The 26,917-nt window shown below is 43.9% G+C and overlaps 1 protein-coding gene across 1 annotated transcript in view; it reads right to left on the bottom strand.

The window, feature by feature from the left end:
- The window catches only part of dnah5 (dynein, axonemal, heavy chain 5), a 531,647-nt gene that overhangs the window by 221,942 nt on the left and 282,788 nt on the right, over positions 1–26,917 (bottom strand). The window contains exons 45-51 of the mRNA XM_078539077.1: positions 26,175–26,379; positions 13,054–13,196; positions 11,024–11,158; positions 8,622–8,744; positions 3,411–3,624; positions 3,043–3,266; positions 256–454 (exon numbers count right to left, since the gene is read on the bottom strand). Coding sequence (XP_078395203.1) covers positions 256–454; positions 3,043–3,266; positions 3,411–3,624; positions 8,622–8,744; positions 11,024–11,158; positions 13,054–13,196; positions 26,175–26,379 — 1,243 coding nt within the window. The remainder of the gene's footprint in view (positions 1–255; positions 455–3,042; positions 3,267–3,410; positions 3,625–8,621; positions 8,745–11,023; positions 11,159–13,053; positions 13,197–26,174; positions 26,380–26,917) is intronic.

Here is a 26,917-nt window from a genome sequence, read left to right as displayed (position 1 = left end):
GTATTGGGAGGTGTGTATCTCCCAATCACCATGCTCTCTAGTTTGATTGTCATGGTGGGCTGGAAAGCATTTTTCTAAATTGGCATTGGCTTTTTCCCCACAGTGCTTTTGTCTCCCCCAGGAGATTGTGTGGCTGGTTGATAGTGTACTGGGTAGGTGGGGTTTGATGGGAGTCAGGGTGAGCTTATATTGAACTATGACAGTGTGGCAGAGGCCTCGATGAATCGGTTTTTGTATGTTTCATATCTTCATTACCTGTGAATTCGGGTGCATCTCGTAAGAAGTCTACAAAATAAGCATTGACTCCAGCATTGACTATAGCCAGAGCTTTCTCCTCAAGTTCCTTCTCAACTACTTCAGCTAAAGTTTTGTCAAACCAAGCTACATCCTTTGGGGTGGTAAATCGATCAGCTATAACGCATTTACATTCATGCTTCCACAGCTTTAGAGTCACCTAAAGATATAATAGAAAGCAAATATTTTATTAGCAGCTAGATTTAAATTGATAAATTAAAAATTTGGTTTCAATGATCTCCACTTGTAGTGATCATTTGCTTGAATTAAAGATCCCTCCTTGCCAAAACCATAACGCATATATAAGTGTATGGCTATGTTTGTGTTTATTAATCAGTAAGGTTAGGCTGTGTTAAGATTAGTGCTACTGTACTTCTGTTCTATTCTATTATTTCAAGAATGGAAGACTGTAATCTGCACTTGAAGCACTATCTGCATTCATGTCCTGCCAGTGCTGGTGGGATAACAGAACAAGTGTGCAGTATCTTTTCTTCAAATTTATTCTTTCATGGGTTGTCGACATCACTGGCTAGGCCAGCGTTCTTATTACCCATCCCTAATTTCCCTTGAGAAAGTGGTGGTGAGCAGCCTCCTTGAACTGCTACAGTCCACGTGGTGTAGGTACACCCACAATGCTATTAGGAAGGGACTTCTAGGGTTTTGGCCTAGCAACAGTGAAGGAACTTGCAGGTGGTGGTGTTCCCATATGTCTGCTGCCCTTGTCTTTCGAGGTGGTAGAGGTGGTGGGTTTGGAAGGTGCTGTCGAAGGAGCCTTGATGAGTTGATTCAGTGCATCTTGCAGACGGTACACTCTACTGCCACTGTGTGTCAGTGGTGGGGGAAGTGAATGTTGCAAACATACAAAATAGGAACAAAAGTGGGTTATTTGGCCCATAAATCCTGCTCTGCCATTCAATAGGATCATGGCTGATCAGTTTGTGTTTCGAATTCGACATTCCCATCCACCTCTGGTAACCTTTGATTCCCTTGCCTAACAAGAATCTATCTACCTCTGCCTTAAAAATATTCAGTGACCCCGCCTCCTTTGGAGGCAGTGTTCCAAAGTCTCGCAACCGCCCAAGAGAAAAAAAAAATCTCCTCGTCTTTGTCCCAAAAGTGCACCCCCTAGTTCTGGACTCAGCCACAAGAGGAAACATGCTTTCAACGTCCACCTTGTCAATACCTTTCAGGGTCTTTTATATTTCCATCAAGTCACCCCTCATTCTTCTAAACTCCAGTGGAAACGAGCCCAGTTTATCTCACCTTTCCTCATAAGACAACCCGCTTATTCCAGGTATAAATCTAGTACACCTCTCTGAACCACCTCCAATGCATTTACATCCTTCCTTAAATAAGGAGGCTAAAACTGTACACAATATTCGAGATGTGGTCTCATCAATGCCCTGTGTAACTGAAGCGTAACATCCTTACTTTTATGTTCAATTCCTCTCGTAAGAAGGGATAATTACTTGTTGTACCTGCATATTAACTTTTTGTGACTCATGCACTAGAACACCTAGATACCTCTCCATCTCAAACATTATACTCCATCTGCCAGATTTATTACCAATGATTATTATCTTTGAGGTTCTGCTTCTTAATTTGGTAACTCGACTCTCATACTGACTATGCAGAATCTCTTGCCTTGCCCTGCCTATGTCGTTGGTGCCTACATGGACCATGACGACTGGATCCTCCCCCTCCCACTGCAAGTTACTCTCCAGCCCTGTACATCTGTCCCGAACTCTAGCGACGGGCAGACAACACAACCATCTGGACTCTCGGTCTTTGCCGCAGAGAACAGTGTCAATCCCCCTCACTATACTGTACCCCACTACGTTCTGAAGAACGCCCACAGCAATGTCCCAGGACTGAAATGATTGACCTCCAACAGCCACAACTATCTTCCTTCACGCTAGGTATAACTCCTGTCAGTGGAGAGTTTTCCCCCTGATTCCCATTGACTCCAGTTTTGCTAGGGCTCCTTGATGCTACACTGGGTCAAATGCTGTCTTGATGTCAAGAGCAGGCACTCTCACCTCAGCTGGTTCCAGCTACTCCACTTTCTCTATGCAAGTGTGGAATTGCATGGTGGGATCTATCGTTACACATATCTAATAGAATAGAACTGACAGTTCAAAATCACGTAGGGAGCAGAAGAGATTTGTGGTACAAAATTTTGCAGTTTACAGTACTTGACTACAACTGCTGCATTTTTTCTATACCAATGTAAAGCTTTGAATCAGAGTACAATAATAATATTCCAATTAAACTCTTCTTGGAGAACATGGTAAATCACAACTGATTTCCAGCGGAATATCTAATGATACATTTATTCTCTAAATCTATGCTTCATAGAGCAAGTGGACTGTTTTAAAATCCATGTGCTTCAAATGTAGTTATCAATTAACTACAAAGACCAAAGATGAAGCTTTTCAATTTGATCACTGGAACCAAAGTCCACAGTAGCTTATATATGTTGAATGATGCACAAAGAATGTCTTTCTTTATAATAGGAAAATACTTATTTTTATTATATTAGCATATTCATTAAAAAAATTAGCTCCTCCGTGGAACATTACAGCTTCAGAACTCCCAGTGCCTATCACAAAATTGCATTTTATCAGGTTTATGGTTTTCTGCCCATTCATTTCAGGAGGCAGAAAATCAAAGTCTGGAGATGCAAGACTTCCAAGAATGTACTCCTGGCCAAAATGTAAATAAGTGTATAGAAGAAGCCATACTTACACTTTCATCGTTGACAACCTCCGAGACAGTATTCAACATTCCCTGCCAAATCCGTGAGAGGTCTCTCAGGTTAAAGATGTAATGAAACTTGGCTGGTGTGGGCAACATTTTTACCTTGGTCATCTGCCAAAGTTTGCGGGTCATTGGTACCAGTTTGGTTACCAGAGTTCTCACTTCTGTACAGAAACCCCGCTCAGTGCAATAATGGCCAGACCCAATAACACCTAAGAACAGAAACAGAAAAACTAAAACTTTTTGCTCATTCGGTTTGATTATGTTTCAGACTTTAAAACATATTTTTCTCAATTTATAAACCAATTAAAATGCGAGATAATTCACCAAACGTGTACTTCCTTTGCCCTTCTTACCAAAAATTTTATCGATTGAGGAGTTTGAAGGCAACGTGCAGTTAAAAATTGAGAAATGCCTCTTCAAGCGTTGGGGTATGTCATTTCTGCCTCCTCCAGCATGGATCATTGCAGCAAGGAACTGGATATCAGCAATGTTTGTGAATTCACCTGGTTTTTCAAGATTATAAAAACCATTCTGTTCCATCAGCTGTCGTACAATTTCATTGGTGACCTAAAATAAGAGCAACGTTAAGTGTCCTAGGGATTTACTGGAAGGCAGAGCAATGCAACTCTATTCAGAGTAGACTGTAACTTAGAATAGACTGTAACTTATGGAAGACTTTCTTTTATGAATTCTCCTGCACAACACAGTAAGGAATATAAATGTTGGGGAATGGAATATTTTTAGATATCCATTATCAAACAACTTCTATGTCCCTGACTCTGAAGATTGCAGGTTCAATTACCTCTTCAAGCCTTGAGAACACTAGAGTAAATTTTACAAATTTGCACAAAGCTTTGCCTACTAACAGCCTGCAGAGTTATGTCAATTCATCTCAAAGCACTGATCTCCATGAATTCTTAATATGCACTCCCAATAAATAAAGCTCTACTTTGGGAGTGTGATCAACAACAACTTAGATTTATATAACTCCTTTAAAATAATGAAATGTCCCAAGACACTTCCCAGGAACATTATAAAACAAAATATGACAGTGCCATATGAAATATGAGGTCAGATGACCAAAATCTTGGTCAAAGAGGTAAGTTTTAAGGAGCATCTTAAAGGAAGAAAGTGAGGTAGAACTCGGCAGAAGTGTAGACAGGGAATTCCTGAGCTTGGGGCCTAGACAACTGAAGGTTTGGCCACCAAAATTGAAGCATTTAGAATCAGGGATGCTCAAGAGGCCAGAACTAGAGAAACACAGGCATCTTGGAGGGTTGCGACTGGAGGAGATTACAGAGAAAGGGAGGGGCAAAGTGATGGAGACATTTGAAAACAAAGGTAAGAATTTTAAAACCAAGGTGTTTCTCGACCAGAAGACAATATAGATCAGAGAGCACAGGGGTGATAGGTGAACAAGACTTGATGCAAGTTAAGACTTCACATGCCATAGCCTTACAAATGAACCACTAAACTCACACACTGATCTATTCACCAAAGGCCTTCATTCATCTTCACCCCGTCAAGCACCACTCATATCCAACATTCATTGCTTCAACTCATCCTCACACACTTAGCACTTCTACAAGCCTCACACTCAAAGTTTGCACACACTACTAGCTGTTCAACAGGCACATCACCCAAACACATTGCATTACACTAACTGACAAAGTTCCCTCTCTTCTGAAGGACAGGTTGGTCCATAACCAGAGAGAGAAGCACCTAACTGGTTGGGACAGGCACAGCTGCACGCCCTCACCGCCAGGCAATGGTGCTGGCATCATTGCTTCAGTCATGACCTAGGTTGTGGCCAGTGGCGGGGCTGAAACCAGAGAGGATGATTTGTTCCTACCTCATCGACCTTCACACATCCCAAACCAGCCTGATCCCACAATTTCTTCTGATATACAAGCTATGGATGGTGAAAACATGCACCTTTTGCTTTCCCCACTTCCTCCACCAAGCCCTACACTTGTACCTTTATCCTTTCAGATATTGAAGAACTGCCACCTGATCAAGAACTGGTATAGGAGCCTCAAGGCTCAAAGGAGCCGCAGACTGATTTAAAAAAACACCGTTATGCAATTGCACAGATGCAGTCACCAGCTGTGAAACTGGCACTGTGCATGCTTTACAGGATGGCATAGGGCCAGGTCCTGCACATGGTGAGTCACCGAGCTCCAACTTCATACAGGACTTCGCACAGAGCTTAGAGTCCACCCTTTCCAGCGTGGAAGTGGTGGTGGACCACACTTGCGGACTGGACCACAATGCAGTGCTGATACCTCAACCTCAATTGCAGCACAAGCAGAAGCCATTCAAGGCCAGAGTGCTTAAGTGGAAGTTCAGATTGAATCCATGCAATTAACTTGTTGCCATGCAAGCTGAGCTTTGTGCCATATTGGTTCAGACTGCTATCATGGCTGCGCATGCCAGTGCTCAAAGGCGCTTGCAGGGTCTCACAGCAGTTGAGCACTCTGGTCCAGCAGATTACAAGGATTTCTGAGACACTGCCCCATGGGAGTGGCAGTCGTTTTGTGGATCACAAACCTGCTGTCCTCTCTTCCAATGACAGCATTCATGCTCTCACCCCTGCCACTCTGCCCATGCCCCTGTGCCACCTGACAGCCAGCCAGCCCAGACTGCTGCTGCCTATGCTGAGATTATACAGTCCAGAGTCGGTTCTTCTAAGCGAGAGCTGCTTGAGGGCATCCAGCAAGACCATATACAGCCTCACTCGGTGAAAGCCAGCAGCCTTCCAACAATCCTGCTACAGCCACTGGGATAGCACTATATAGGAACTCAAGGCCAGGGAAAGGCACTCGGAAGGCATTAAGAGAATCAAAAAGGGTGATTCACTGACTTGCTCATGGAATATTGGATGGTTTGTTGGATAAAGTTAGTTTGGAATCATTGGGCTGAATTTTGCCGTTGGTGAGCAGGGGGCGGGGCCCGCTCGCCGATACGGAAAATGACATGGGATGACGTAGGGGGAAACCCCCGACATCATCCCGCCCCATTTAAATCTTCAGGAAGGCGGGGGCTAAGCAAAATCAGCTGCTGGCCCGCCAACCTGTCAATGGCCAATTGACGGAATCATTAAAACAATTAAAGGATCTGCCCGTCCAACCTTAAGGTTGGTGGGCAGGCCAGGAGCCCTGGGGTGGGAATAGAAAAAACATGAAACCTCATCCACCGGCGGGATGAGGTTTCATGTAGGGATTTAAAAAGTTCAATAAAGTTTTAGTGAAATTTATGGACATGTCCCATCTCATATGACATTGTCACATGAGGGGGACATGTTAAGGATTTTTTTTTCTATTTTTATTGTTTTTATAACTGTCAGCGATCTCCCTGATGCAGCACTTAGCCTCAGGGAGATGTGCGCTCTTTTGCGCGCATGCACAAAAGAGCGCACTCTCGCTTTTGGGGAATCCACCCCCCCCTCCCTCCCCGTGCGCACAGGAAGCGGCGGGGCCCGCTTCTCCGGCAGGAATTGGCTCCCCGCCCGCCGGAGATTGGTCGGGCCTGCCCACTCAGAAGGCAGAAAATTCTGCCCATTATTTTATGGTGGCTTTTATTTCAACATTGGCCTGAATCTTTAGGATGGTGAGGCTCAATTCCCGCTGTCCAAAGATTCAGCAGGGAACATATCCCCGCCAACTCTGACCCCCTGACTGCCATTTTACACTCTGAGTGTTGATTAGCATAAGCGGGACTTCTGCCCCTCACTCAGGAGGAAGTAGTGCCTTGGAGAGCTGGTGGCCAGTTTGCCAGACTGGTTGGCAGCCCTCCAGTAACACTGCTACACTGGCTGGGGGAGGGAGGTCCAGAGGTCACTGGGCCTTAAGGAAGGGGAGAGTACACCCAGTCAAAAGGGGGCTTCTGATGGAGGTGCCCCTGGTGGGGACCGCAGGGAATTCCCTGGCTGCAATTTCATCCTACACCTCCTTCCACCCCAGCCTCAGAACCCGCCGGGGCTCGGAAGTGTAAAATGCTAGCCAATGTGATCAAGGGGATGCTGTCTTGTTCTGTAAGAGGAGGATGGTAAGGTGTCTGTCTAATGTAGAATTGGGATTCTGGATTATGTTCATTGGAACCTCAGTTGAATGAGGCAATCAAGGACAGCCTGACAGAAAGGAGATGTGTTGTTTGCCTCCATACTTCCTGCTTCTCCTTGTCTTTCTCCTCCCGAGCTGCTCATCATATCCCTGGGCTAGTAGTAAGGCCTATTCCCTCATGATAGCTAGGCTATGGGGGATACAGCAGACTACCACTAATTGCGACACATATACTGTACAGGAGAGTTCAGCTTGCAAGGCAACAGTGGACTGGCGCAGAATGAAACATCATGACTGCTGACAAGATGACGGGCATTCACCAGCCTGATGTTCTGACTGTGGCGCCGCGTATTAATTGTATCAATTAAGGTTAAGTACATACAGGTGGAGGGCATTGATTGGATCGTTACTTGGGCACATATAAAGAGATGCTTACTGACAGGAGGAGGTTGAATCAGGAGATATACACCTGTAATATTTCACTTTGTGAATATACCTATTTTAAGTAAAAATTGGTTCTGGTTTCTTCCTTCACCAACTGACAACCAGGGATATAACACGGGAAACTTGAAAAGGGCAGCACTGGTGCCAGTCAGCATCATGATCTGCCCACCCTGCAGACTTTCAGGGCACGCTCCTAACATCTGCACTAGTATCCTCATCAAGGTGGCACATGGTGCAAGTTGTGCCAGCTATGTATAGAAGCTAATTTGGTACCAATACAGCAACCGTAGCACTAAAACTACGTATGCCATGGAGCCCAATTTTGCGGCCACAATCTGTGATGTGCATTCTTCAATTTGAAATCTAAGGGGTAATTTAAACTTGCTCGCACCCCCAACTATCGGTGGAAGAGGATTGAGAGATAAACCAAATCCCAACCCATCTATTCTAACTCTGGTGGGCTTAGGGACATCCAAGTAACCAGCTCTGTGGAGGCAGGTCATATTTTAATACATAAATGAGACTCCATTCCTCAGAATTTGGAACCCATCTGAATTTAACGGCTGCGGGCCTGGTTTCCCAGGGCTCAGGAATCCTGGCAGCTAAAGGGAGAAGGAAGCTGCTGGCTGCAGCAGCTAAGTCCTTTTTAGAGCACTGCATATGGGCTCAGAGGAACAGCATCGCATTGCCCCACCCCGCAAGCAAAGATGCTGCAGAATTTGCCTCCTTCTCCACAATCTTCAGTCCCTTCCAAGTTCTTCAGACCTCAATCCTATTTTTCATCACAGATATTATCTAATGACAGCCTCACTATGCCCCAATTGGTTCCTTCCTCCTCGCTACTGTGTTTGAGGTTTCCAACTGTCAAGGGCCACCCCAGCAATTAAATTCAGCAGGACCTCCAAGTGCCTAATATTTCCTAGCTTTCCAGGCACAGTGTCCACTCCCCTCACCCACCCCCACTGACGCCTTCTGTAACTATGAGAACCATAGCTTCTCTTGGCTGATGCACAGTCTTTTTATGTTTAAGATCAACAACAATAAATTTTAATTAATTACCTGATCTCCCCATTCATTAATCACAGGCATATTAATGTCATCAATGAAGACAGTCATCTTCTTCCCAGCAGGCGGACCATATGTTGTACCCATACGTTTATCAACATAACTCTCAATTGTGCGCTATAATACAAAGTCAACAGGCAATTATCCATAACCTTAAATTATGCTTTATGGAATTGTAATTGATACTTGGTCGTGATTTTTCATTTTAGGAAGGATATTGTATATTTTTAATTAGTTTTGTCAACATTAATTCTTAAGTTTCTTTGCAGATAGAAATTAAGAACAAACTTCACTCATTCTGATAAGATACATGTTTAAACTGCAGCACCATTTTCTTCACCTATACCACACCAGGGGAATAGTTAGCTACACTTACTTGTTATTTTGTAAAATAAATATGTGTGTCATATGTTGTTAATACTGTCTGATCCAATATTGTATCAGATATACTTCTGCAATCATTCGGGTACAGGACATAGCCCCACAAAATTAGTCCATCTGGGTGCCAACAATAATGCCATGGAATAATGCTGAGGAATACCACCATTTGGAAAATGCACAGCACTCTCTCATGCTGTAGCAAATGTAAATGGATTATAAGTGCATGCAAGCTGACTGATGTTACTGATATCCCATGGACATCCTAGAATGTGCCTGAGCCACAAAAGTCAAGTGCCGTTGTGATTTTCACAAGCCCCAAGCTGTGCAATGAAGGCCAGGCTCCAAATGCAGCACAATTCTGTCTATGAAGACAGGGCTGTCAGAAAAGTCCAGTTAAGTGCACTCAATTTGTACATGTGGGTTCTAAGCTAACAAAGTGCTACAACCTCCATGCCTACTATCGGTGCCTTGATGGCCACATGAGAGCAGTCGATGGCACCTTGGATGCAGGTAACCCAGCAATCGCAGCGAAGCCTCTGGCTCACTCAGCCTGGCTGGCTTCGTCCATCTGGTAATGAATAAATGCCATGACCACCTAAGCAGAGCTTCAGTGACCAGCTTGACGAAACTGTGGACAACTGACTGGGATACTTCACACAGATCCCCCACCTGACCCCTGGAAACAGCCAAAGGCGTTGAAGTTGAGGGCCGCTGTGACCTTCAGAGCCACTGGCATGGGGTGGCCACCCACACAGTTGGAGGTGATCTCCAGCCCAATCATCTGACAGATGGAGTTCACAGTCTCCCTGAAGAGGCAGAGACTCCTTCGGCACTGCATCTCTGACATGTTGAGGTAGTTGCATCGCTGCCTGTACACTCTGACATCAGGATCTTCTGCGGCCCCTTCCGCCTTTGACGTCCTGCTGGCCCAGTGCCTGCTACTCTCCTTCCACAGCTCGCTCCCTTGGACGCTGTCTGCAGACACCTGACCTCCTCTTCCTTCTCAGAGGAAATACCACCAGTGGAGTAGACAATTCCCAGAGGAACAGAAAACTGTCTAGTGACCTGAAGGGTTCACATGGTATAAGTCCTTCAGGGGCCTTGGAGGCACCAATGAGCCCTGAACTAAAGGGTAGCAATGCAAAGACTGAAACTCAAAACAGAGATAAAGCTTTCAAGTCTTACTAAGCATCCAGCAGCAAACTATCTCTTAAATTCCTCACTAATCACAATGGCAATGCTCCAGACCCATTTTATCCCATCCTTGAATGACAATTTGATAAAAACGTGCTGCCCACCTGCCCATGTTGCCCGGGCAATGAGCACAAAATTGCACGGGCAATGTGAAATCTCGGTCAATAGGCTTTTTCATGGCCTTAATTGGCCCTTTAATTGTCGGCGAGCATGGCTCCAACTCATGCGCATACCCACCGACCTCAATACTGCACACTTATGTGATGACTTCAGGACGCATGCCCAACCTTGGAACGCAAAATTCAGGGCTCAGACTCTGGGGACTGTTTATAGTCCCAGTAGTGGCCATCACTTCTGGTGGTGCTGCTGGGCCTACAGAGCTGCCAGCCAATCTGATTAGCCATCAGCTCTCTGAAGTGGGACATCCTCGAAAGTGAGGGATGAAAATCCCGCCTCCAGCCAATTAACACTCTTCAGAGATCAGGGAAACCCCGCCACCCTTAACATTCTGCCCACAGAGTTGATTGCACCACTGTCACATCTTCCAGAGATCCGTGATGATTATCTGACTCCATTGGGTAACATGCACATCATATGGGAAAGAGCCTTAATGTAGAAAGCAATAACATGGAATAATTTACTGAAAAGTAACAAAAAAGCAGCACAATATAAAATTATACTGCATCATCTCTGCATATAATTACAACAAATTCTAAAATGTTCCCAATCCTTGGCTCATTAATACTGTTGCTTAAGTTATTTACATAATGATTTTCTGTTATTTGCAGCACAAGGCAACCAAATATGAAATTATATCTGACCTGAAACATTAGTGGAGTAGTTGCTGATGAAAAGTTGAGACTTTTGGTCATGTGAGACTCAGGGTCATATTTTGACAGGTATCCTTTGATGATCACTGTTTTGGCTGTACCTTGTTCACCAATCAGCAACACAGCCTATGATAAAAACGTATGGAAATGTTGTTGAAACATCAGCAGAATTTTAAGCAATATTTTTAATGCACAAGTGAAGCTTGTCTGCAGTCATTATTTGGAATATTTGATTTGCAGTGCTCAGCAGCATTTGCAATTCCTCAAACTGAAACAGCCTGTGCTCAAATGTAGCAAAAATATGGACTACATCCAGGCTTGGACTGATGAGTGGCAAGCAGCATTTGTACTACAAAAGTGTTGAATAATGACCATCTCCAACAAGACAGTCCAACAGTCTCCCTTTGACATTCAGTGGCTACCCATTGCTATCATTACCTATCATTAAAATTCTGGGGCTGCCACTGACTGGAAATTCATCTGGGCTAGTCATATAAATGGTGTGACTACAAGGGCAGATCAGCTCTGTGGCGAGTAACTCAGGATAAAAAGGCGACTTATTATTTAAATGGAGAGAAACTTCAGAATGCTTCAGTGCAGGGGGATCTGGGTGTCCTCGTATATGAATCACTGAAAGCTAGTATGCAGGTACAGCAGGTAATAAGGAAGGCAAATGGAATTTTGGCATTTATTGTTAAAGGAATAAAGTATAAAAATAGGGAAGTGTTGTTGCAATTGTATAAGGCATTGGTGAGACCGCACCTGGAGTACTGTGCACCGTTTTGGTCCCCTTACTTGAGGAAGGATGTAGTTGCATTGGAGGCGGTTCAGAGGAGGTTCACTAGATTGATTCCAGAGATGCGGGGCTTGTCTTATGAGGAGAGATTGAGCAGTTTAGGCCTATACTCACTAGAGTTTAGAAGGATGAGAGGAGATCTAATTGAGGTATATAAGATGCTAAAAGGGATAGACAAAGTAGGCATGGAGCAGATGTTTCCCCTTGTGGGGCATTCTAGAATGAGAGGCCATAGTTTTAGGCTAAGGGGTGGTAGATTTAAATCAGAGATGAGGAGGAATTACTTTTCTCAAAGGATCATGAATCTGTGGAATTCGCTACCTCAGAGTGCAGTGGATGCCAGGGTGCTGAATAAATTTAAGGAGGAGATAGACAGATTTTTAATTAGTAATGGGTTGAAAGGTTATGGGGAAAGGGTGGGAAATTGGAGTTGAGGCCAAAATTAGATCAGCCATGATCGTAATGAATGGCGGGGCAATCTCGAGGGGCTGAATTTCCTACTCCTGCTCCTAGTTATTATGTTCTTATGTTATGTTCACCTTGTGTCTCCCCAGAGCTTCTCCATCATCTACAAGGCAAAGTCAGGAGTATGGTGAAATAACCTCCCCTGCCTAGATGAGGTTAAGCTTAACATCATCCAGGACAAAGCAATAGTTTGACAGCCCATCCATCTCCTTAAACATGCACTTTCCCCATCACCAATGAATCATGGCTGCAGTGTATACTAACTACAGGATGCACTGCAATAACTCATCAAGGCTTCTTCGACACCACCTCCTAAACTGACAACCTCTACCACCGAGAAGGACATGAACAGGAGGTACATGAGAACACCATCACCTTGAAATTCCCATCCAAGTCACACATCAACTTCGTCATTTACGACTATTCCTTCAGTGTTGCGGAGTCAAAATTCTGACACTTCCTACCCAAAACTGTGAAAGTACCTACACCACAAAGACTATAGTAAAGCAAGACCAAAGCACACCTTGTCCTTCTCAAGGGCAGCCAGAGATGAGCAATAAATGCTGATTTCTCTATAATCTTTAAAATTATTAACAATCTTGTGCAATTACTTTGACAAAATTTGCAAGGATAAGATCACGAAGGGAACAAACATTTATAAAAATGGTGGCTATTCCAATTTGTATCTGCCTATTTACTGGCCAGAAGATATAACATAGAACTGTACAGAGTAAATTATTCTGAGATGAAATTATCCTACCTTTCCCTGCTTGGCTACTGTATGGATGAGAAAATTTGTCCTCACGTTGTCTACATTAGGCACAAGGATAGAGCCATATTCTGGACTGCTGTCAGCAGGATAAATGTATTCTTCAATGTTGGTATTCCAATGTAACCATTTTCCTGGTTAGAACATATATAGAGTTAATTTTTATTCACTGAGAAACAAATATTTCAAAGCATTCTTTGGAATTGAACATTTTTAGCAATTTTAATCATTTTATTGCTATCTTTTCCAGTCAACCAATTATCAGGTAAACATTGCTCTAGAGACATATACTTTCCACTGATCAGCTACATTTTGTATCATGATTCATAAAAAAGCTTGAACATTGAAAAGGTATTCAATCTCAGAAATTAATTACCCAATCCAAAGCATTCTCTGCTATGGTTAACAGAGTAACCTCATTCAATAATAATCCTCAAATTCCAGGGCAAAAGTGTTCGCATTTATTATATGCCACAGAAAGATATTAGTCCAAGTTTACAAAAGCAGAAACATAAGAAGGTAGCAAAATAATAGTCATTTTACATGTCAAGCTTAATAGATTTACTCACAAACAACATCAAGGATGAGTAATTAAACCGCCAACTAACGTGTCTCCTGCTTAAAAACATGTTAACAAAATATGAAGAATAATTACCAGCTGTTTTCACAAATTGCTATGTTTAACAACTAGAATAACTTTTTGTGAACTAAAGAAGTGAAAAGAGATGAGTATTTCAAACGAATTATAGGGCAGAATCAGCCCAGATTTGCACTAAGTGTGGTAGCGGGCGGGTAAAACATCATTTTACCCGTCGGCCACGATGGCAGATTTTCACGCCATATCGTCCCAAACCCACCACATGATTTATGCATTCCCAGGAAACACACAGTTTCCATGGCAGGTGGGCTCCAATTTGCCTGCAAAGCCATCACCTTGCTGCTCCATCATGCGAGGCACCACATTTAAAGAACAACTGCTCTCGGTGCTTCCAGTCCAGGACTGCAGCAAAAAAGACATGCCCCAAAAAACAAGAAGACTGCAGCCCTCGAGTGCCCTTTGGATGCTGTGGAGGTCCGCTGTAATGTCCTCTAACCCCCACTCTGGCCCCAGGAGGGACAGCAACATTATCACTACGGCTTGGTAGGCGATGGCAGTGGTGATCAGTGCCAATGCTGCACAGAAGAGGTTGGCCATCCAGTGAATGATCTCATCCATGCAGCCAGGAGAAGACAACTATCTCAGTACTCCAAACTCACACACTCAAGCCCATCACACATTCACTGGCATCTCACTCGCTGCCAGCGCAAGGGGCATCACCACCCATTCTCACACACATACCCTCATATCTCCATCTTGCCTCATCTCCTCTGGAGACTGCTTCCTCAGGCATCACTATCTTGAGGCCACTTTCACAGATCAACATTTGCCCCCACACACACCCTGCGTTACCCTCCTTCCCCAGTACAGCCCTCATCCTGCAGCCTCTTTCCTTGCCTGAGGCCACTTCTCTCCCTTTGCCAAGCAAGCCCGAGCCCTGCAGCCTTTGAAAAGCCACATATGGCTGATCTGGTAGGTAGAGATCTACTCACGAGCCCCCCTAAAAGTGATGTGGTGCTGTCTGTGAAGCCTGGCGCTGATGACTGCGAGTGCTGACCGAAGCAAAGTAGCAAACAAACCTTGAGGTCTGGAGCAAAGTGCAGCCCACTAAGTGCACATCGCTTATGTGTTGTTGTGAAACACATCGGCGTATATTCCCGTCGACGTGGGTGTATGATCCAGCCCGGGGTGGGGGGGGGGGGGTGCGCGGGGTGGAGTCTGGTGGGTGGGCCCAACAATGATACGTTGATGTATTATGATGAGGTTCCCGATGTCTGATGGTGGAGGAAGCAGCCCGCCATTGACGGGCATAGCGATCGATTGCAAACTGGTTTCACAATGTCATGAAACTGTTTTTTGTCCTTCTCGCCATATTAACCGCTCACGCCGCCAAACACGCATGATGTCAGCGGGCACGGAAAATTCCGCCCAAAGCCTCTGCTGCTTGGGCTGCAGGAGCCCTGCAATACTTGGAAGAGTGGTTGTCAAGATTCATAGTAGATTGCTGTATGCTGCACAACCTCATCATCATGGGCTTCCTACCAGCAATACAGCAAGCAGCTGAGGAGGGGGAGGAAAAGGAAGATGAAAAGGGAAGATGGAACCCAGGCAGTCCTGTTGAGGTTGAGCTATCTGCAGCAAATTCACCCAACTGCGAAACCAATAAATGCAACTTCAATTCCCCATTCAACTACACTCCCATACTTTGTCTTCCCTTTGTCGCTGACCACCACAAAATAAGCATTTCAAACCAATTTTATAAATTAATCCATACTATATAGGATATAAATGTGAATTAATTACCCTTGTGCATTCCCTTAGAGCCTGTCTTTCATGTGCCCTTTCCTGGCCTCATGCTACTAGGTAAGGCTACCCCACTGGTTATGAATGACTGGTGGAAAGCAGCAGGCTTTCAGCGGGGGAGAGTGCTCTGAGCCTGGAAGACAGGCTGAACATTCTCTGCATGGGAGGCAGCAGTCTGGGCTGGCTGACTAACAAGCAGCACCAAGGGTAAACAGGGTGCAGCTGACTAAGTGAAGACCATGGAGTTTGGTGAGAGGGGAATTGGGAGAAGGAGCTGTTCATTTTCTCTATCTGTCTTTGTCACCCCATAGAAATTGGTTCTTGCTCTACTACAGGGAAAGGAACTAGCTGTTTGGTGAGTTTCTGGTAAGTGGGTGTTCTATTCTATCCCTAAGGTTTAAAATAGTACACAATTTGGTGGTAACGTTAATAAAATATATAAGAAAGCAACATAATTAAGAGATTAATATAATTAAGTAATTATTTAAAACACAATAAGGATGGCAGGGCAGGTGATGTGTCAAGGCTGCAGCATGTGGGAGCTCCTGGATAACATTGTTACCCAGGGCAAACACACCTGCAGTAAGTGTTTGTGGCTTGAGGAACTTTGGCTCAGAGTCATTGAGCTAGAGGCTGAGATGCAGACTCTGCGACACATCAGGGAGAGGGAAAGTTACCTCGATGCTTTATACGAGGAGGCAGTCAATCACACCACTTAGGATAGGACCTTCTCGTTTTGTCAGTGGCCAGGGACAGGAGGGTGTGACTGCATGTGAGGCAGGCAAGGGGACCCAAAGCCTCTACAACTGACCAATAGGTTTGAGGTTCTCTCAGCTTGTTTGGATGAGAGTGGGGGCTGCAGGGAGGATGAGCAAACTGACCATGGCACCATGATACAGGAAGCCATCCAAGTGGGGGGAGCAAAAAGGAACACAGTGGTAGTAGGGGACAGTATAGAAAGGGGGATTGACATTGTTCTCTGCCGTAAAGAACGAAAATCCAGATGGCTTCGTTGCGTGCCCGGTGCCAGGGTTTGGGATATCTGCTCAGGGCTGGAGAGGAACTTGCAGTGGGAGGGCAAGGATCCAATGGTCGTGGTCCATGTAGGTACTAACAGCATAGGCAGGATGAGGAAGGAGGCTCTGCATAGTCAGCATAAGTTTAGGCACCAAATTAAGAAGCAGAACCTCAAAGGTAATAGAGTCATAGAGTAATAGAGGTCTACAGCACAGAAAAAGGCCCTTCAGCCCATCAAGACTGTGCCAGTCAAGCAAGAACACAACTATTCTAATCCCATGTTCCAGCACTAGGCCCATAGCCTTGTATGCCATGGCATCGTAAGTGCACATCCAAATACTTCTTAAATGTTATGAGGGTTTCTGCCTCTACCACCCTTTCAGGCAGTGAGTTCCAGATTCCCACCACCCTTTGGGTGAAAAAATTCTTCCTCACATCCCCTCTAAAACTCCTGCCCCTTACCTTAAATCTATGCCCCTTGGTTATTGATCCCTCAGCCAAGGGAAAAAGTTCCTTCCTGTTACTCTATCTATGCCCCTCATAATCTTTGACACCTCAATAATCTCCCCCCTCAATCTCCTCTGCTCCAGGGAACATAACCCCAGCCTATCCAATCTGTCCTCATAACTAAAGCTCTCCAGCCCAGGCAACATCCTGGTAAATCTCCTCTGCACTCTCTCTAGTGCAATCACATCCTTCCTATAATGCAGATTCCAGAACTGCATGCAATACTCTAGCTGTGGCCTAACCAGCATTTTATACAGTTCCAGCATAACCTCCCTGCTCTTATATTCTATGCCTCGGTTAATAAAGGCAAGTATTCCATATGCCTTCTTAACCACCTTATCTACCTGTCCCGCTACCTTAAGGGACCGGTGGACATGTACACCAAGGCCCATCTGATCCTCAGTACTTCCCAGGGTCCTACCATTCATCTTGTATTCCTGTGCCTTGTTTGTCCTGCCCAAGTGCATCACCTCACACTTATCCGGATTAAGTTCCATTTGCCACTGATCAGCCCATCTGACCAGCCTGTCTACATCCTCTTGTAATCTAAGGCTATCCTCCTCACTATTTACCACCCTGCCAATTTTCGTGTCATCTGCGAACTTACTGATCAACCCGCCTACGTTCAAGTCTAAATCGTTTAATATACCACAAACAGCAAGGGACCCAACACCGATCCCTGTGAAACCCCACTGGACACAGGCATCCAGTCATAAAAACATCCCTCGACCATCACCCTCTGCTTCCTGCCACTCAGCCAATTCTGGATCCAATTTGCCAAATTGCCTTGGATCCCATGGGCTCTTACCTTCGTTATCAGTCCCCCATGCGGGATCTTATCAAAAGCTTGGCTGAAGTCCAAGTAGACTACGTCAAATGCATTGCCCTCATTTACACACCTGATAATCTCTTTGAAAAATTCCATCAAATTGTCAGACATGACCCCTTAACAAAACCATGCTGGCTGTCTTTGATTAATCCCTGCCTCTCCAAGTGTAGATTAATTCTGTCCCTCAGAATTGCTTCCAATAGTTTCCCCACCACTGAGGTTAGACTGACTGGCTTGTAGTTCCCTGGTTAATCCTTTCCTCCCTTCTTGAATAACGGTACCACATTGGCTGGCCTCCAGTCCTCTGGCACCTCTCCTGTGGCCAGAGAGGTATTGAAAATTATTGACAGCGCCCCTATCTCTTCCCTTGCCTCACTCAACAGCCCGGGATACATTTCAACTGGGCCTGGAGATTTATCTACTTTTAAGCCTGCCAGACCACTTAGAACCTCCTCCCTTTCTATGCTAATTTCTTTAATTATATCACAGTCCTTCTGCCTGATTTCCATACCCATGTCGTCCCTCTCACTTGTGAACACTGACACCAAGTATTCATTTAGAACCCTACCTACGTCTTCCGGCTCCACACACAAATTACAACTATGGTCCTTAATGGGCCCTACTCTTTCCCTAGTTATCCTCTTACTCTTAATGTACTTGTAAAATAACTTTGGGCTTTCCTTTATTTTACCTGCCAATGTTTTTTCATGCCCCCCTTTTCTCTCTCCTAATTTCCTTTTTAAGTTCCCCCCACACATTTTATACTCCTCTAGGGTTTCCGCTGTTTTCAGCCCTCGGTATCTGCCATAAGCCTCCCTTTTTCTCCTTATCCAATCCTGTATATCCCTTGACATCCAGGGTTCCTTGGACTTGTTGGTCCCACTCTTTGTCTTTGCTGGAAAATGTTGGCCCTGTACTCTCCCCTATTTCAATTCTTGACTGAGTCCCACTGCTCTGACGCAGATTTACCTAAAAGTAGCTGCTCCCAGTCCACTCTAGCCAAATCATATCTGATCTTATTAAAATCGGCCTTCCCCCAATTTAGAACTCTGATTTATGGCCCATCCTTGTCCTTTTCCATAACAACCTCGAATCTAACTGAGTTATGATCAACATCTGCAAAATGCTCCCCCACTGATACCTCTACCACTTGCCCGGCTTCATTCCCTAAAATTAAGTCCAGGACTGCCCCATCCCTTGTAGGACCTTCTACGTACTGGCTTAAAAAGCTCTCCTGGATGCATTTTAAGAATTCCGCTCCCTCTAAATCTATCACACTATGACTAACCCAGTTAATGTTGGGAAAGGTGAAATCCCCCACTATTACTACCCTATTATTTTTACACTTCTCTGAAATTTGCCTACATATCTGCTCTTCTATTTCTCTCTGACTGTTTGGGGGCCTATAGTACACTCCCAGAAATGTGATTGCTCCTTTTTTGTTTTTCAGTTCTACCCATGTGGCTTCATTTGAGGAGCCTTCTAAGATGTCATCCCTCCTTACTGCAGTAATTGATTCCTTGAACAATATTGCAATACCCCCTCCTCTTTTACCTCCTTCTCTGTCTCACCTGAAGACCCCATATCCTGGAATATTGAGCTGCCAATCCTGCCCCTTTCTCAACCATGTCTCTGTGACAGCAATGACATCATACTTCCATGTCTTAATTTGTACCCTCAACTCATCTGCCTTATTTGCCAGACTCCTTGCATTAAAATAAATACCATCCAACTTTGCCAAACTCCCTTGTGCCTTAACTGGCCTATAATATCTATGCCTTCCAACCTCATTTGCTCTCTCTTCTCATTTTAGCTGTGCATCTCCCCCTGCTGAACCTCCTCTCAGGATCCCAGCCCCCTGTCAAGTTAGTTTAAATCCTCCCCAACAGCACTAGCAAACCTCCCCGCAAGGATGTTGGGCCCATTCTGGTTCAGATGCAACCCATCCGCCTTGTACAGGTCCCATCGCCCCAAGAAACAGTCCCAATGTCCCAGAAATCTAAAGCCCTCCCTCCTGCACCATCTCTCCAGCCATGCATTCACCTGGACTAACCTCCTATTTCTATATTCACTCGCGTATGACACCGGAAGTAATCCAGAGAGTACTACCTTTGAGGTCCTGTTTTTTAATCTGTTTCCTAGCTCCCTAAATTCTGCTTGAGGGGACCTCATCCCTCTTTCTACCTATGTTGTTGGTACCAATATGTACCACGATCTCTGTCTGTTTGCCCTCCCCCTTTAATTTCTGGATTATTACCTGAGCCACATGCAAATTGACATACGGCAAATAAGATTAGAGTAATGAATGCGTGGCTTAAAGATTGGCGTGGGAGAAGTGGGTTCTGGTTTGTGAGGCACTGGCACAAGTATTGGAGAAAGTGGGATCTGTACCATTGGGACGGTCTACACCTGAACCGTGCTGGGGCTGGTGTCCTCATGAGCCGCCTAACTAGGGAAGTAGAGAGAGTTTTAAACTGAATAGTGGAGGCAAGGGATCAAATTTGGGAAGATGTGGTAAACCAAACAGTAGAGACAAGGCAAGAGAGAGACATGTATTAAAATGGGAAATGACAAAGAGGCTGTGACAGGAAGGGACAGAGAGTACAAATCTAAAAGTAAATCAGCAGATAAAGCTAGGCGCTACATAAATAATAAAAGATCAAAAACAAAAGGATCTGTATCTAAATGCACATAGTGTTCAAAACAAAACAGATGAACTGATAGTGCAAATAAAAATAAATAAGTACGATGTGAGAGCCATTATAGAGACATGGCGACAGGATGACATAGATTGGAACCTGAATATTGAAGGACATTTAGGAAGGACAGCAAGTTAGGAGAAGCTGGAGGGGTGGCTCTGTTAATTAATGATAGTATTAGCACATTAGAGAGGGGTGACCTAAGTTCAGGAAATCAAAGTGTAGAAGCCATTTGGGATGAGATGAGGAATGATAAAGACAAGAAGTCACTTGTGGGAGTAGTGTACAGGCCCCCTAATTGCAACCACACAGTAGGATAGAGTATAAAAGAAGAGATAATGGGAGCTTGTCAGAAAGGTACAGCAATAATCATGGGGATCTTAATCTACATACAGACTGGAAAAATCAGATGGGCAAAGGTAAGGTAGATGAGAAGTTCACTGAATGTTTTCAGGATTGTTTCTTAGAACAGCACGTTCTGGAGCCAACCAGAGAGCAGGCTATACTAGACCTAGTATTGACCAATGAGATAGAATTAACTGATAACCTCATAGTGAAGGCATCCCTAGGTAGCAGCGATCATAATATGATTGAATTTTACTTTCATTTTGAGGGAGAAACGAGTGCGTCCAAGACTAGTATTTTAAACTTAAATAAAGGCAATTATGAGGGCATGAAAGCAGAGCTAGCTAAGGTGAACTGGCAAATGAGGTTAAGGGAAATGTCAATATAAGTTCAGTGGCAGACATTTAAAGGGATAATTCAGAATACACAGAATATATACATTCCAATGAGAAAGAAAAGTTCCAAGGGGAGGGCCCATCATCCGTGGTTAACTAAAGAAGATAACGACAGCATCAAAATTAAAGAAAAAGCATATAATTACGTAAAGCCAGGTGACAGGTCAGAAGATTGGAAAGAATATAAAGAACAGAAAAGAATGACTAAAAAGGTTAATATGGAGGGAAAAATAAGAGTATGAGAGAAAGCTAGCTAGTAATATAAAGACGGATAGTAAGATTTTCTATAGATATTTTAATAGGAAGAGTTAACAAAGTGAACGTTGGTCTTATAGAAAGTGCACCTGGGGAATTGATAATGGGAAGTAGGGAGATAGCGGATGAATTAAACAGGTATTTTGCTTCGGTTTTCACTGTAGCGGAAACAAGTAACATCCCAGAAATAGCTGTTAATCAGGAAATGGATTGGGGGGGAGGAACTTGAGAAAATTACAATCACCAGGGAAATGGTATTGAGCAAATTGTTGGGGCTGTGGGCTGACAAATCCCTAGGTCCAATGGACTTCACTCTAAAGTCTTGAAAGAAGTGGCCAGTGAGATAGTTGACGCACTGGTTTTAATTTTCCAAAATTCCCTAAATTTGGGGAAGGCACCATTAGATTAAAAAATAGCAAATATAATTCCTCTATTCAAAAAGGGAGTCAGAAAACAGGAAACTACTGGCCAATTAGCCTAACATCTGTCATAGGGACAATGTTAGAAGCTAATAAGATGTTATAGCAGGGCACTTAGAAAAAGCAATCAGGCAGAATCAACACGGTTTTGTAAAAGGAAAATCGTGTTTAACCAATTTATTGGAGTTATTTGAAGGAGTCACATGTGCTGTGGATGAAGGGGAATTGGTTGATGTACCATACTTAGATTTCCAGAAGACATTTGATAAAGTGCCACATCAAAGGTTATTGCAGAAAATAAAAGCTCCTGGTGTAGGGGGGTAACATATTGGCATGGATGGAAGATTGCTAGCTAACAGGAAACAGGGAGTTGGCATAAATGGCCCTTTTTCTAGTTGGCAGAATGTAACTAGTGGTGTGCCACAGGGATCAGTGCTGGGGCCTCAACTTTTTACAATTTACATAAATGGCTTAGATGAAGGAATGGTAACTAAATTTGCTGATGACACAAAGTTAGGTTGGAAAGTAAATTGTGAAGAGGACATAAAGAGACTACAAGGTGACAAAGATCGGTTAAGTGAGTGGGCAAAGGTCTATCAAACGGAGTATAATGTGGGCAAATGTGAAATCGTTCCTTTTGGCAGGAAGAATAAAAAAGAAAATTATCTAAATGGTGAGAGATTAAGCCAGCAGGTACTGCATTATGATTGGGTCCAAAAGTGTGCCAATGGAGTTGGCTGCCTCTTCCATACTTCAAGCTCTGCTCAAAGCCCTGGCAAAGTTGGTGCCCGACCCATCCATGCACCTTGACATTGCATGTGGGCTTTCTGACCAGCATTTAATCACACATATTAATCCAACTTCTTCTGTACCCAGTTCCATCAGATTGCTCATGTGAGTTTTCTGCAGTGGAACTCGTATTTGAGAACTCAAGTTCACCCTCGAGTGCACTAGCATCTGCCCTACTCTTTCCCGCTGCCTTGGCTGCAAGCCACTCATGCCTGATGAGTCAGCACATGCAAATCCCATCACTAAACTATCCACTAAAGTGTATACAGTGTCATTATTGGAGCTGGTAGCTGTGAGTGTGGTATGCAGTGATACTGCTTATACATTATCACTGTTTTCCACATGTTGCTCCTCCAGCACTGCCTGGCCAGGTTACAATTCTTGAGTATCCAAAAGGAGAAAGGCACAAGGATAGAACTGTGGTAAGAGGAGGAGGATGAAAGTAAGAGATTTATGCTTACATCATCTGTACCTTCTGAATCAAAAGAGATTCTGAGATGAGGTAGAAATGGGACGTGAGGAGAATTAAGTGTGAGGATATTATTACCTTTGATGTTTCCAGCCCTGACCCTGGCCTCAGTAATAGCCACCCCAATGGTGGCTGTTGCAGGGTGTTGGATACAATTCGGTAGGTCTGCACAAGTCTTTGTAGTCATATGTAGGTTAACTGTAAGTTTTTATTGACTCTTAGAACTATTTATAAATATACAATAAAGGGTACAAGCTAGGAGCTGTCTCCACACTTGATGGTACACACAGGCCTGTCCAACGCTCGCCTGACCCTGGATGCAGGTCATGTGCTCTCTTATGTCACTGTGTGGGTGGTGCTGTACTCAGTCCCACATTAACTCTATATGTGCCAGACCCTTATACTAAAATGGCGAGCACCATCTTCTCCATTGTAGGTAAGGTCATACAGCCATGCTTGTCTCCTGCCAGTTAGCACATACTGCCTCTGGTTATTTTGCAAGAGAGTTGAAAGTGTGTCAGTGAATGTGGTGCAAAGTATTTCAGTGATGTGGTTGTCATGGCTGAATAGCTGGTAGTGAGACGTGAGTAGTGAGGCTAGCAGCAGTGCTAAGTGTGTTAGAGCGAGGTGAAAGTATGAATGTTAGGTATGAGTCCTGTTTGAGAGATTGTTGGAAGGTGGGAATTTGATGCATTGAGGAGTGTCTGAGAGTAATGGTGCAGCTAGTGAGATTTGACATTTGAATATGTATTCATTGACATTGGCATGAGAACATTGAGCTTTTTATGACACTGCATCCAGGTTCTCAGGGCATGACTCCTGGTATTGGCTGCCACAGTTATTCTGGTCCCACTGCCTTCTGAGGGTTTGTCTGGAGGGCCTCCTGGCCCCTCTAGATAAAGCACACCTCTCCTCCTTCTTCGACCAAGGCTTCCAAAGCCCATTTGAAAAATCTTGGAGCCCAATCTCCCCCATTCTGTGCCATTATTGTCATTGAGTATTTCCCAGGACAGTATCAGTTGTAGAATGACTTCTAGCACCTGCTCCAACCAGCAACTACCCTTAAGGAGTAGGGGCTTGCTTTAACTGGGTACTAGTCTTTCATGATTTTGGACTCCCTCTGAGGTAACTAGCAACAGCGCTGGCTGCATGGTACAATCATCTTAATTAACAGGCAGCATGAAGTTGGCATGTTGCCTGCATCAGAATCACAGATATGGGTAAATGCCACAATCTTGTTTTCCCTTTTTTGGGGGCGATCTATTTTAAGGCGTAAAACTTCTGAAAAAAGTGATAATACATTACATCTAAATGGTGAGAGATTACAGAGCTCTGAGATGCAGAGGGATCTGGGTGTCATGGTGCATGAATTACCAAAGGCTAATATGTAGGTAAGTAGAGCAAGTAATTAGGAAAGCTAATAGAATGTTATCTTTTATAACAAGGGGGTTGATTATAGAAGTAGGGAGGTTATGCTTCAGATGTACAGGGCACTGATGAGGCCACATGTGGAGTACTGAGTATAGTACTGGTTTCCTTATGATGCAAATGCATTAGAAGCAGTTCAAAGAAGGTTTACTAAACAATACCAGGAGTGGGTGGGTTGTCTTATGAGGAAAGATTGGACAGTCTAAACCAGTATCCACTGGAGTTTAGAAGAGTAAGAGGCGACTTGATTGAAACATATAAGATCCTGAAGGGTCTTGTCAGCGTGGATGTGGAGTGAATGTTTCCCCTTGTGAGAGAATCGAGAACTAGGGGTCACTGTTTAAAATTAAGGGGTCGCCTATTTGAAACCGAGATGAGAAGAATATTTTTTTCTTTCAGAGAGTGAGAGTCCTTGGAACTCCCTTCCTCAAAAGGCAGTGGAAGCAGAGTATTTCAATGTTTTCAAGGCCGAGATGGATAGGTTCTCGATAAACGGGGGGGGGGTGGGGTTATTGGGGGTAGGCAGGAGGTTGCAGTCAGATCAGCCATGATCTTATTGAATGGCGGAGTAGGCTCGAAGAGCTGAATGCCCTACTCCTGCTCCTAACTCTTATGCTCATATGTACGTATTATTCAATAGATAAACTATTAACTATAACATGAGTAAAAGATACAAAACAGCAATCTTTGTAGGTTTACATTCCAGTTTTAACAGACACTAACAGGTCAATTTTAACCCATCAGAGGCAAGTAGGGGGGAGCCTCACAAATACTTAAATGCTGGGACCTGATGTCATCATTCCGACCCCAACTTGATTTTAACTGACGATGGGAACAGCGATATCTATTGTCAGACCTGCCAGAAAAATACAGTGGGATACAGCATCAACTCCAGAAGTGATCCTGCTAAGTGTCTTTTTTAAAAACAAAATTTAAAGGTTTCTTTATAGGACCCAGTAAGAGCGAGAGTTCTCCTCTGGGCCCCACAATAAAATCATTAGGCATCCCCTGACTCAGACTTTTCTCCTATTCTGACTGTAATCGCCTACAGAAACCCCATCACCCTCACAACTTATCTCATGCTGGCAATATCATTCCTTACCCTCCCTGGCAGTGGTCTCCTGCTATGAAAATGACTTCTCCTGCCTGTCCCCTCAGTATTCACAGCAGGTTTGTAGAACATGACATTGAGGTCCAATAGTTAAAATTTCTTGGATTTTCTACCCACTCGCTCATCCTCAGCAGATTACATGCCTATCCCAAGTTAAAATCACGGCTTAAAACTCAGCTGGCCTCTGCAGTTTTTTTATGGTAATTTTCAGCTACATTTTGGTTCAGATAAGTCCATCACTTGTTATCTTTAATGGAATATTGTTGATGGCAATCCTGAAGAAACTTACGCCTCAGAATGTCAAATGTGACATCAATACATAGTTGTGGTCTACTCAAAAAGTTGCTTCATGGATGGAAAGTATATTAAAAAAATTTCCAAAATAAACCCATTCAGTGTTTGCTGCAGAATACAGTTAAATAATTGACCAGTTTATCTAGTTACTGACCATCAAAATGTACAACATAGTCAAACATTGTGTCCTCACTCCCTGCTGGGATACATGGCAGATCTAGCTGAATAGTCTCATGTGTTCGCAGCCAGTGCTCCATTTTCCTTCTGTCCTCTAATTCCAGTAAGGCCCCCAGACTCCACATCAGAGAGAAAACATACAGCCTTTCCAAATGTTCTCTAGTCACTTCTCCACCTTGTTCCTAAAAAAGCAATTATAAATACGTTACTATATTGGATACAAAACATTTTACTACAACATATTTTCTATACAATACATAAACCTGCGACACTTACAAGTGATCTCTTACTCAATAACAAAATAAACATTTGCAAGTCTGCTAAATATAGCAAGATTCCTGACGCATACACAATGGGCAGAATTTAATGCTCCCCCCAGGGGGTGGTGGGGTGGGATGGAGGAGGACCACATAATGGGGTGGAAAGGCTCAGGTGGAGAGAACGTTGCCTTCCCAACTCCCCCCAATGAAATCAAAGATGGGAAGGGTTAAGAACGGCCTTCCCACTCTGAGGCCAATGGAGACCATTATCAACAGCAGGCATAGTCTTGCCTTTGGTAGGCATATTGAATATATAAATTCAGACCACAAATGAGGCTACAAACAAATAAATAATTTTACTTGGTACAAAAAATATACTTAAAATAGTTACCGTCTCTACAAGTCATCTTGAAATATCAAAATGACAAAGACGCTTCTCCTGTGCGATGTCTCATCATAA

The sequence above is a fragment of the Cetorhinus maximus genome, chromosome 3 (assembly GCF_964194155.1).
Source record: "Cetorhinus maximus chromosome 3, sCetMax3.hap1.1, whole genome shotgun sequence".
NCBI lineage: Eukaryota > Metazoa > Chordata > Chondrichthyes > Lamniformes > Cetorhinidae > Cetorhinus > Cetorhinus maximus.
This window is presented reverse-complemented; position numbering and strand designations above follow the sequence as displayed.